At 44.3% G+C, this 11,601-nt stretch overlaps 1 protein-coding gene across 3 annotated transcripts; it reads right to left on the bottom strand.

Annotated features, from left to right (window-relative positions):
• Window positions 1–233: 233 nt before the first annotated feature.
• irf1b (interferon regulatory factor 1b) lies at window positions 234–3,416 on the bottom strand. Of its 3 annotated transcripts, none has more exons than XM_084136789.1 (9): window positions 3,228–3,416; window positions 2,378–2,469; window positions 2,172–2,271; window positions 1,743–1,954; window positions 1,582–1,660; window positions 1,230–1,379; window positions 1,070–1,098; window positions 807–936; window positions 234–720 (listed from the first exon to the last, which is right to left on the bottom strand). In XM_084136789.1, the coding sequence occupies exons 2-9, from the start codon at window positions 2,462–2,464 to the stop codon at window positions 608–610; spliced, it is 900 nt and encodes a 299-aa protein (XP_083992915.1). In that variant the 5' UTR covers window positions 2,465–2,469; window positions 3,228–3,416; the 3' UTR covers window positions 234–607. The 3 variants fall into 3 exon arrangements, with proteins under 3 accessions (XP_083992915.1, XP_083992916.1, XP_083992914.1); XM_084136790.1 differs by having other exon boundaries at window positions 817–936; window positions 3,228–3,388; XM_084136788.1 differs by having other exon boundaries at window positions 1,230–1,376; window positions 3,228–3,388.
• Between the last annotated feature and the right edge of the window lie 8,185 nt (window positions 3,417–11,601).

Raw genomic sequence — 11,601 nt, 5'->3', positions numbered from 1 at the left:
TATGTACATACAGTATGTGTGTCTTATTCACATATATCTTCATTTTTTATTTTACGATCTGTGTACTGGAAGCTTCTTCTGTCAGCAAAACCGATTCCCTGTGTGTGTGTGTGTGCGTGTGTGTGTGTGTGTGTGTGTGTCACATGACCGATCCCTTCAACTCTTCATAACTTTCATCATGGCAAAAAAATAAAGAACTCTCTCAAGAAACCATGAGCACGAGCAACAGCAAATAAATTCATTTTGTTTTTTATTACAAATAAATATTTACATTATATTTACAGTGAAGAACCCCATCCCATACTCGAACTAACAGCTTCATTTGATACATGGAGTGTGTGTGTGTGTGTGTATGAGTATATATCTGAAACCCCTTGACATGAGAACATAACGGAACCTGTCCAATTCACATTACATGAGATCAGAAAACTGTACAAGTCGAAGCGAAGCCACAATCATCTCTGGAAGATCCGTGTGTGTGTCCCGCGCGACGGATGCCGTTCAGAGGAAAACAGCAGATGTCCAGAAGGAGGAGGAACGGCAGGGAGGATCCCTGAGGAATGAGGTACGAGGTTCATTGTCCATGAGTGTGTGTGTGTGTGTGTTCTCAGAGAGGACACATGACCTGTGACCCGGAGCTGCTGGTCACCAGCTCAGTGTATGTGCAGAGCGGCTCCTCAGGGGTCAGTTCAGTGAGGAGACGAAACTCCAGCTCTTCTCCTGCAGAAACATGAGGAACACTCGTGAGTTTGAGCAGAACACGAGAGCTGAAGCTCTGCTAACTGCTCCTGCTGTCTCTCATTTACCTGAACTTACACTCCACTGGCTCTCTGGATTCAAAGACTCAGTTGTGCCTACTTCATTGCCCAGGAACCCCTTTCCAAAGACGCCACTTTGAAGCCACTGTGAACTGTCACGCTCCAGTTGCCGTGAGAGCTGCAAGAGCAAAGCACACTGGTGAGTGACGGGCTTCTCATTACACTCAACACATCTGGCCAATCACAGGCGCTAGAGCGGGTATTCCTGCCAATGAACAAGCACACTCAACACAGCAGGATCCGACACTCACCTCGATGATGGCTTCGTACTCCTCCAGGTCTGAGGGATGGAGAGATGAGGGATGGAGAGATGAGGGATGGAGAGATGAGGGATGGAGAGAACAGGAGAGAACAGTCAATACCAGCTCGTGTGTTTAGAGGAACAGCCTGAATGCAGAGAGAGCTCGTTACCTGTCGAGTGCATGGGCGACACCTGGAACTTGCTGGTGTAGAGGCCACTGGAGCTGTCTGGCCCGATCACCTCCTCACACACACTCGTCTCACACACACTCGTCTCACACTCGGGCATCTCAGAGTTCATCACGGGCCTCGGGGAGTCTGCTGGAAAACAGAGGAGCGGGGATGAGTACTGAAGCTCACACACTCTCAGCTCACACACTCTCAGCTCACACACTCTCGTCACACATTTGTCTCACACTTGTCTCACACTTGTCTCACACTTGTCTCACACTCATCTCACACTCGTCTCACACTCGTCTCACACTCGTCTCACACTTGTCTCACACTCTGTAACATCTCTTACTGAGGATTGTGCTGTCGATGGTGGGTTCCTGCATCTCATCTGCGCTTACTTCTTCCTTCTTAACATGTGAAGACACAGCCTGAGACACACACACACACACATGTTCAGTGGACAGTCGGACAGCACAGTACAGGTTCACTAGCGCTCGAGACTCGGCTCACCTTCGTCCGCCTCCGGCTGTCTCGGCCCTTGGGTCTCTTGTCCTTCTTCTTGCAGATTGCGGGCAGCATCCGGTACACCCTCACCGCGCCGCAGCCCTTGTTCACACTCCGGGTCTTCACCTCCTCGATGTCCGGCAGAGAGTTCATCGCACACCGGAAGTTCGCTTTCCACGTCTTGGGGTCCGGAGAGGTGTGGCCCTCCCTGAATTTACCTGAGGAACACAACCACAGCGGCGTGAGTACACGGATCAGAGCGTGTGTGAGTGTGTGTGTGTGAGTGTGAGTGTGTGTGTGTGAGTGTGTGTGTGTGTGTGAGTGAGTGTGTGTGTGCGTGAGTGTGTGTGTGTGTGTGTGAGTGTGTGAGTGTGTGTGTGTGTGAGTGTGTGAGAGTGTGAGTGTGTGTGTGTGTGTGTGTGTGCGCGCGCTCACCTGTGTGGATGGCCCACTGCTTGAACAGACACGCGTCTTTGTCCATCTCCCAGCCGTGGCGAGCGGCGTGTTTCCACGGGATGGAGAACATCTTCTCCTCCTGAAAGCATTTATCCATGAGAACGCTGCTGATATCTAGATGTGTAATGTCTCACACTGCTGTCTCACACACTGCTGTCTCACACTGCTGTCTCACACTGCTTTACCTTGTTGACCCACACGAGTCCAGCGATGGTGTTGGAGTCGATCCGGCCCTCCAGCCAGGGACGCATGCGCATTCTGGACACTGGCATGTTTTCTGCAGCAGAACACAGGAGAATATCACTCAGTGCTCACACACACACACACACACACACACACACTGCTCACACACACTGCTCGCTCACACACACACCGCTCACACACACACACTGCTCACACACACACACACACTGGTCGCTCACACACACGGCTCGCTCACACACACTGCTCACACACACACACACACTGCTCGCTCACACACACTGCTCACACACACACACTGCTCACACACACACACACACACACACACTGCTCGCTCACACACACACTGGTCGCTCACACACACTGCTCACACACTCACACACACACACTGCTCACACACACACACACACACACTGCTCGCTCACACTGCTCACACTCGCACTTGTTCATGACCAGGAAACGAGCGCTTTGTTTATACTCTGACAAATTTCACTGTGCAAAATTCGGAATATAGCCTATATATATATATATATATAATTTTTTTATTTTTTTATTATTTTTTTGTACAAGCTATTTTGTAAATGCATATACATCTCAGTAAATTGAGAAGGTTACTTTTAATGCTATTGTTGTTGTTTTGCAATATTGTTGCGGCGTGTAGAACATTCCCTTTAACTTGCATTAATTACTATAAAATAGAAATCTAAATAATCAGAATATAACTTAATTACATTTTCCAGTGAATCCGCGATTGGAGTGAAATTTGTCTCATAAACATTTCCAAGCAACTGCAATAAATTCAATAAAAAGTTTGAAATTATCATAGACACTTACAGTTTATTCCGATGTTGTATCCAAATCAGAGAAATGCAAAAAAGTATGTCCTGTAAAGGCGTCAATCCACTGTGTGAACTACAGCTCAAGTTCAGTCTAGATTAGCTCTCGTTTACTGTACAGGAGGAAGGCGCGCGCCGCTTATTTATATTGCCCGTGTGGGGAAAAGTCCCTCGCGCTGACACACACACTGAGCACGCGCATGCGCAGAGGGAGCCAGCCGCTCCACAGAGCAGACAGGCTGATTTCCGAGAAATCATGCTGTTATGAGATAGACGAACTGAGTGCGGAAGACAATTCAGTTTGGATAAACATACACACACACACACGCCCTCGACATACCACAACACACACACACACATTATTGCCACGGAAATCAGCAATTATGTACGGCCATTCACAGTGCACCTCTTGGGCTGACAGAAAATGTACATAGAAATGTATAATTATATGCATTATATCAATGTATCTCATTTATGCAATGAATCGGTCACCAGCAGCAACGTTTCGTGCATGAAGGCATTTACCCTCTGTGAATATAAGAAAACGTTGGGTTATTTTTTTAACCTAAGTGAGTGTGATATAAAAAGGCCGATAATGAATGTGTGTTCTGCCGACAGTGAGTTATATGAGAGTAGTTGTGAGTTAAACACATGAGTGCCAGAGTTCAGTCTGAGAAGTCAGTGGTTTTCCGGGAAACGGATTGAGTGTGTTTACACGGCCGACAGAGGGCGCGCGCGCGCGTGCACAAGCGCGTTACTGTAAGAGCAGCGTTTCAAAGAAATAGAGCAGGTTTGGGTGTGATGAAATATTGACAGTCCTGGAATACCATGCATGAGGCATGAGATTTGGTATTTTAGGTTTCGAGATTTCTATTCATGCTCAGGGAATGAGATTGACTGCCAAAAGATAATGAGCATAATGATCGAGTGTTGCGTTCGCTGAAAGTGTGTGTGTGTGTGTGTGTGTTGTTGTTTGTTTGCTTGTTGAATCTGTTTGTTGCCGGACAGCTGATCTAACCCACATATAGTCCAGCTCAGTCTCCAGCTCAATTCCTGCAAGATGCGTTCAAACAGAAGACTAGTGGACTCGAGATGTTAAACTGCTAGTTTCACTACTTTAAAACCAGTTGAAGCGCGAGACTGCTATCAAAGAGAAATGTGTACAGATAGACCCAATAACAAGGTAATATAATAGCAGTTCAAATTTTTTTTTTTTTTTATTAATGCCATGAAGCAGAACAATACAATACAAAAATTAAATGCAAAGTAAATAAAGTAAAATAAAATAAAACCGTGCCAGAGGACAAGAACATGTTTAATAACAAACAACAGAAAAAGGGTGCTACTTTATACATCATTCCTGCTTACAATGCTATAAGCTCTGATTGCCTTTTTACTTGTGCAATTATACAAAACAGGACAACAAAGCCTGAAATAACCTTTTTAAGCAAGAAAAGTTAGGTTTGGAGTCAGACCATTTCATTTCATGAATGTGAAATATTACTTTAATATTAGCAATTGTATGAAGTATTATCTTTTTCAATCCCATGATCATTGAAGTGTATCATTATGTCAAATTCTCTCAGCTGCAAATCAGTGTTAAATGTTTTCTTAATTAAACGCCCCACATCAATCCAAAAATATTTGTGTATGTATGCAATGGAAACATAAATAAAAATAGTTTTAATGGCAGTTAAATAGAGATACTGAATACACTATTACTGTGTGAGTTATATGCGCGCTCCCGCTGAAGCTCAGCATGTGACATAATGAGCGTGTGACGTAAGGGGGCGTGTCCTATCCGCGGGAGGAGGCGGGGTTTTCCTGCGGAGTTTCTGCTCTGTGGATTCCTGGGTTTTCCCGAGGATCGTCCAGTGATATTCCCCTGGAAACCCGAAACCAGATCCTCAGATCGTCACATATGAAACCCGTTGGAGTCTGGCATCAACCTCTGTTAGATCCGATCACTGTCTGTGACATGCTGAAACATGCTCTCTCTCGCTCTCTCTCGCTCTCTCTCTCTCTCTCTCTCTCTCTCTCTCTCTCTAGAGAAACGATTTTTCACTGTTTCTTATTTTGCAACAGATTGGGGCGTTTATTTTTAAGACTTCAAGGAATTTTAGCAGCTTTCAAAGTTGTATTTTCTAATGTTGCATTTATTTATGGTTTTAAATATTGGAGGGAAAATAGAAGAAAGGGGCTTGATTGAATTTCATTGTTGTCCAAGCAAAGACAGCAATTTTTTTGACAAGAAGGAAAAAAAATTGAATGAAAGGTGGATGGTACTTTTAGGAGTTTAGTGAAAGCAAGAATAAGTTTTTAGGAGTTTTTGTTCTAGAAGTTAATGAGTGGTCTTTAGCTAAGATGTTATGTATGGATTGTTTTAAAAAATTGTAAAATAAAGTAGCTTTAAACCTTAAAAAAATCTCTCTCTGTCTTATATCACACTGTAAAAAAAACACAAAAAAAACATAATTTTACAGAAAATAACTGATTTTTTCACAATCATTTTCTTTCATTTTAAATTGTACTCAAAACTCTGTACAATTACAAATAATATCTGTAAATTAAATTTAGGTAACTTAGGTATTGTGAATTTGTGACATTAATGACAAATTCCAGTAATTCACATATTTCTTTTTTCTGTTTTCTTAAATTACATAAAAATGTATGTATAATTACAAATATAATCTGTAATTAAACAGTATCAAAACAGTTAAATGATAAAACGGTCAAATGACTGGCAGCCCCCAAAAAACTGTAACATTAAAGCAAAACATTCTAAATTAAATAAACTGAAAACACTGTTATTTTACAGGTATTTCCTGAATTATACTGATCAAATACCTTCATTGTAAAAAAATCTTTAAAAAAAGGTCAAATGACCCTTACACCCTTACATGTGGAAGAGGAGGAAGAGGATGTGTAAGAGCAGGAAGAGTATGTGTAAGAAGAGAAATAGGATGTGTAAGAGTAAGAGGAGGAAGAGTATGTGTAAGAGGAGGAAGAGTATGTGTAAGCAGGAAGAGTATGTGTAAGAGTAAGAGGAGGAAGAGTATGTGTAAGAGCAGGAAGAGTATGTAAGAAGAGGAATAGGATGTGTAAGAGTAAGAGGAGGAAGAGTATGTGTAAGAGGAGGAGATGAGGAAGAGGATGTGTAAGAGGAGGAAGAGTATGTGTAAGAGTAAGAGGAGGAAGAGTATGTGTAAGAGGAGGAAGAGTATGTGTAAGAGGAGGAAGGGCATGAGTAAGAGGAGGAAGAGTATGAGTAAGAGGAGGAAGAGTATGTGTAAGAGCAGGAAGAGTATGTGTAAGAGCAGGAAGAGTATGTGTAAGAGCAGGAAGAGCATGAGTAAGAGGAGGAAGAGTATGTGGAAGAGGAGGAAGATGAGGAAGAGGATGTGGAAGAGGAGGAAGAGTATGTGTAAGAGTAAGAGGAGGAAGAGTATGTGTAAGAGGAGGAAGAGTATGTGTAAGAGCAGGAAGAGTGTAAGAGGAGGAAGAGGATGTGTAAGAGGAGGAAGAGGATGTGTAAGATGAGGAAGAGTATGTGTAAGAGTAAGAGGAGGAAGAGTATGTGTAAGAGCAGGAAGAGTATATGTAAGAGAAGGAAGAGTATGTATAAGAGGAGGAAGAGTATGTGTAAGAGCAGAAAGAGTATGTGTAAGAGGAGGAAGAGTATGTGTAAGAGTAAGAGGAGGAAGAGTATGTGTAAGAGGAGGAAGAGTATGTGTAAGAGGAGGAAGAGTATGTGTAAGAGCAGAAAGAGTATGTGTAAGAGGAGGAAGAGTATGTGTAAGAGTAAGAGGAGGAAGAGTATGTGTAAGAGGAGGAAGAGTATGTGTAAGAGCAGAAAGAGTATGTGTAAGAGGAGGAAGAGAATGTGTAAGAGGAGGGAATGTATAAGAGGAGGAAGAGTATTTGTAAGTGGAGGAAGAGTATGAGTAGGAGCAGGAAGAGAATGTGTAGGAGGAGGAAGAGGAAGAGTATGAGTAAGAGGAGGAAGAAGATGAGTAACAGGAGGATGAGGAAGAGGAGGAAGAAGATGAGTAACAGGAGGATGAGTAAGAGTATGAGTAAGAGGAGGAAGAGGATGTGTAAGAGCAGAAAGAGTATGTGTAAGAGGAGGAAGAGAATGTGTAAGAGGAGGAAGAGGATGTGTAAGAGCAGGAAGAGGATGTGTAAGAGGAGGAAGAGTATGATAAGGGGGAGGAAGAGAATGTGTGATAGAAGGAAGAGTATGTGTAAGAGGAGGAAGAGTATGAGTAGGAGGAGGAAGAGTATGTGTAAGAGGAGGAAGAGAATGTGTAAGAGGAGGAAGAGAATGTGTAAGAGGAGGAAGAGGATGTGTAAGATGAGGAAGAGAATGTGTAAGAGGAGGAAGAGGATGTGTAAGAGGAGGAAGAGGATGTGTAAGAGCAGGAAGAGGATGTGTAAGAGGAGGAAGAGAATGTGTAAGAGGAGGAAGAGGATGTGTAAGATGAGGAAGAGAATGTGTAAGAGGAGGAAGAGGATGTGTAAGAGCAGGAAGAGGATGTGTAAGAGGAGGAAGAGTATGATAAGGGGGAGGAAGAGAATGTGTGATAGGAGGAAGAGTATGTGTAAGAGGAGGAAGAGTATGAGTAGGAGGAGGAAGAGTATGTGTAAGAGGAGGAAGAGAATGTGTAGGAGGAGGAAGAGCATGTGTAAGCGGAAGAAGAGGATGTTTAGTGGAGGAAGAGAATGTGTAAGAGGAGGAAGAGGATGTGTAAGAGCAGGAAGAGGATGTGTAAGAGGAGGAAGAGAATGTGTAAGAGGAGGAAGAGGATGTGTAAGATGAGGAAGAGAATGTGTAAGAGGAGGAAGAGGATGTGTAAGAGCAGGAAGAGGATGTGTAAGAGGAGGAAGAGTATGATAAGGGGGAGGAAGAGAATGTGTGATAGGAGGAAGAGTATGTGTAAGAGGAGGAAGAGTATGAGTAGGAGGAGGAAGAGTATGTGTAAGAGGAGGAAGAGAATGTGTAGGAGGAGGAAGAGCATGTGTAAGCGGAAGAATAGGATGTTTAGTGGAGGAAGAGAATGTGTAAGAGAAGGAAGAGTATGTGTAAGAGGAGGAAGAGAATGTGTAAGAGGAGGGAATGTATAAGAGGAGGAAGAGTATTTGTAAGTGGAGGAAGAGTATGAGTAGGAGCAGGAAGAGAATGTGTAGGAGGAGGAAGAGGAAGAGTATGAGTAAGAGGAGGAAGAAGATGAGTAACAGGAGGATGAGGAAGAGTATGAGTAAGAGGAGGAAGAGTATTTGTAAGAGGAAGAAAAGTATTTGTGAGAGGAGGAGTATGAGTAAGAGGAGGAAGAGGATGTGTAAGAGAAGGTAGAGTATGTGTAAGAGCAGAAAGAGTATGTGTAAGAGGAGGAAGAGAATGTGTAAGAGGAGGAAGAGGATGTGTAAGATGAGGAAAAGAATGTGTAAGAGGAGAAAGAGGATGTGTAAGAGCAGGAAGATGATGTGTAAGAGGAGGAAGAATATGATAAGGGGGAGGAAGAGAATGTGTGATAGGAGGAAGAGTATGTGTAAGAGGAGGAAGAGTATGAGTAGGAGGAGGAAGAGGAAGAGGATGTGTAAGATGAGGAAGAGAATGTGTAAGAGGAGGAAGAGGATGTGTAAGAGGAGGAAGAGGATGTGTAAGAGGAGGAAGAATATGATAAGGGGGAGGAAGAGAATGTGTAAGAGGAGGAACAGTATGTGTAAGAGAAGGAAGAGTATGAGTAAGAGGAGGAAGAGTATTTGTAAGAGGAAGAAAAGTATTTGTGAGAGGAGGAGTATGAGTAAGAGGAGGAAGAGGATGTGTAAGAGAAGGTAGAGTATGTGTAAGAGCAGAAAGAGTATGTGTAAGAGGAGGAAGAGAATGTGTAAGAGGAGGAAGAGGATGTGTAAGATGAGGAAAAGAATGTGTAAGAGGAGAAAGAGGATGTGTAAGAGCAGGAAGAGGATGTGTAAGAGGAGGAAGAATATGATAAGGGGGAGGAAGAGAATGTGTGATAGGAGGAAGAGTATGTGTAAGAGGAGGAAGAGTATGAGTAACAGGAGGATGAGGAAGAGTATGTGTAAGAGGAGGAAGAGTATTTGTAAGAGGAAGAAAAGTATTTGTGAGAGGAGGAGTATGAGTAAGAGGAGGAAGAGGATGTGTAAGAGAAGGTAGAGTATGTGTAAGAGCAGAAAGAGTATGTGTAAGAGGAGGAAGAGAATGTGTAAGAGGAGGAAGAGGATGTGTAAGATGAGGAAGAGAATGTGTAAGAGGAGAAAGAGGATGTGTAAGAGGAGAAAGAGGATGTGTAAGAGGAGGAAGAATATGATAAGGGGGAGGAAGAGAATGTGTGATAGGAGGAAGAGTATGTGTAAGAGGAGGAAGAGTATGAGTAGGAGGAGGAAGAGGAAGAGGATGTGTAAGATGAGGAAGAGAATGTGTAAGAGGAGGAAGAGGATGTGTAAGAGGAGGAAGAGGATGTGTAAGAGGAGGAAGAATATGATAAGGGGGAGGAAGAGAATGTGTAAGAGAAGGAAGAGTATGTGTAAGAGGAGGAAGATAATGTGTAAGAGGAGGAAGAGTATGTAATTGGAGGAAGATAATGTGTTAGAGGAGGAAGAGTATTTGTAAGAGGAGGAAGAGTATGAATAGGAGCGGGAAGAGAATGTGTAAGAGGAGGAAGAGTATTTGTAAGAGGAGGAAGAAGATGAGTAACAGGAGGATGAGTAAGAGTATGAGTAAGAGGAGGAAGAAGATGAGTAACAGGAGGATGAGTAAGAGTATGAGTAAGAGGAGGAAGAGGATGTGTAAGAGCAGAAAGAGTATGTGTAAGAGGAGGAAGAGGATGAAAAAAGTCTCTTTTCACGAAATACTGAAGCAAAAAATTATCCTTAATTTTGTAATATTGTAAAGCGCATTTGCAGCAGCATACAGCCATAGGCGAGACGGCTCGCTCGCTCATTGGCTGCTCTGCGGCAACTGCATAAGCCTATCGAGCGAGGGCTGACGCTTCGCGCCCTCCTTGCCACCTCCCGCCGAAACGGGCGTGGCCTAGCCTTATAAAGGTAGCTCGAAAAGGCTGACTCACTTGATTTATTTCATCGCCGAAGCGAACCAGAGTGAATCGTACGCACGGCGGGGAACGCAGTACTCGTTCCCTCTTCTAGAGAGAACCGAGGTTACGTTAGTAACCGAGTACGTTCTCTTACGAGAGTTCTCTCGTACTGCGTCTTAGCTAAGACGCTGCGGGAACCCAATGTAAAACGCCGTGCGTGCAGGGATGAAACACCAATAAACCTGGAAGCGAAGCCCAGGATTTACAGTGCACAATCACTAGAGGGACTCACAGAGAGTCCTAGAACAGGAGGGGGAACCCTCCGTCCCCATATATAGCAGCGTCCGCAGACGCGATAATATGACATCACATAGTCAAGGCAAGAGCCTGACTAATGTGGGAATGTGGGTCTTACGCAATACTGCCCATATGACAGTCGGCAGCGCGCTGCGCTTGCGATCTCAGTGTTCCAATCAGACTACTGATTCAGCTACACCGACAACAGCTTAGCCTGTAAGGCGGGAACCTCTAGGTTATAAAACCTGATAAATGTAGACGGCGAGGCCCAACCTGCCGCCATACATATGTCTTGTAAGGATATCCCACTAGACCAGGCCCACGACGAGGCAACGCCTCTCGTGGAGTGCGCTCTGACACCCAGTGGGCACTGAAGACCCCTGGAAGTGTAAGCTAACGCTATGGCGTCAACTATCCATCTGGATAGGCTTTGTTTCGAAACAGCCATTCCCTTGGAACGTCCACTGAACGAGACAAACAGCTGCTCAGTCTGTCTGAAGACAGCAGAGCGAGACACATAAGCTCTTAAAGCCCTAACAGGGCAAAGAGAACTTAAGTCTCCTTCCTCTTCCGACACCGGCAGGGCAGACAGGGAAATAACCTGAGCCTGAAACGGTGTGTTGAGGTTTGAGTATGACTCCTGAGTCATTAGGCCCAAACTCCAAGCACGTCGGGCTCACCGAGAGCGCGTGCAGGTCACCTATGCGCTTCACTGAAGCGAGAGCCAGCAAGAACAAGTCTTAAATGACAGATGTTTGAGGCTAATCGTCTGGATGGGCTCGAAAGGGGAACCTTTCATGGCCTCCAAAACCGTAGAGAGGTCCCATACAGGGACTGAGGGAGGTCTGGGAGGATTCAGCCTCCTAGCTCCCCTGAAGAAGCAGATGACCAAATCGTTCCTTCCTATTGACTGACCATGCGTTGTTTCAGAGAACGCTGCGATAGCCGCCACATAAACTTTGAGCGTGGAGGGGGCTCTGCCCTTATCCAACAGCTCCTGTAGGAAGGAGAGAACCT

This window comes from Abramis brama (assembly GCF_963993115.1).
Source record: "Abramis brama genome assembly, chromosome: 15".
In the NCBI taxonomy this organism is placed as follows: domain Eukaryota; kingdom Metazoa; phylum Chordata; class Actinopteri; order Cypriniformes; family Leuciscidae; genus Abramis; species Abramis brama.
This window is presented reverse-complemented; position numbering and strand designations above follow the sequence as displayed.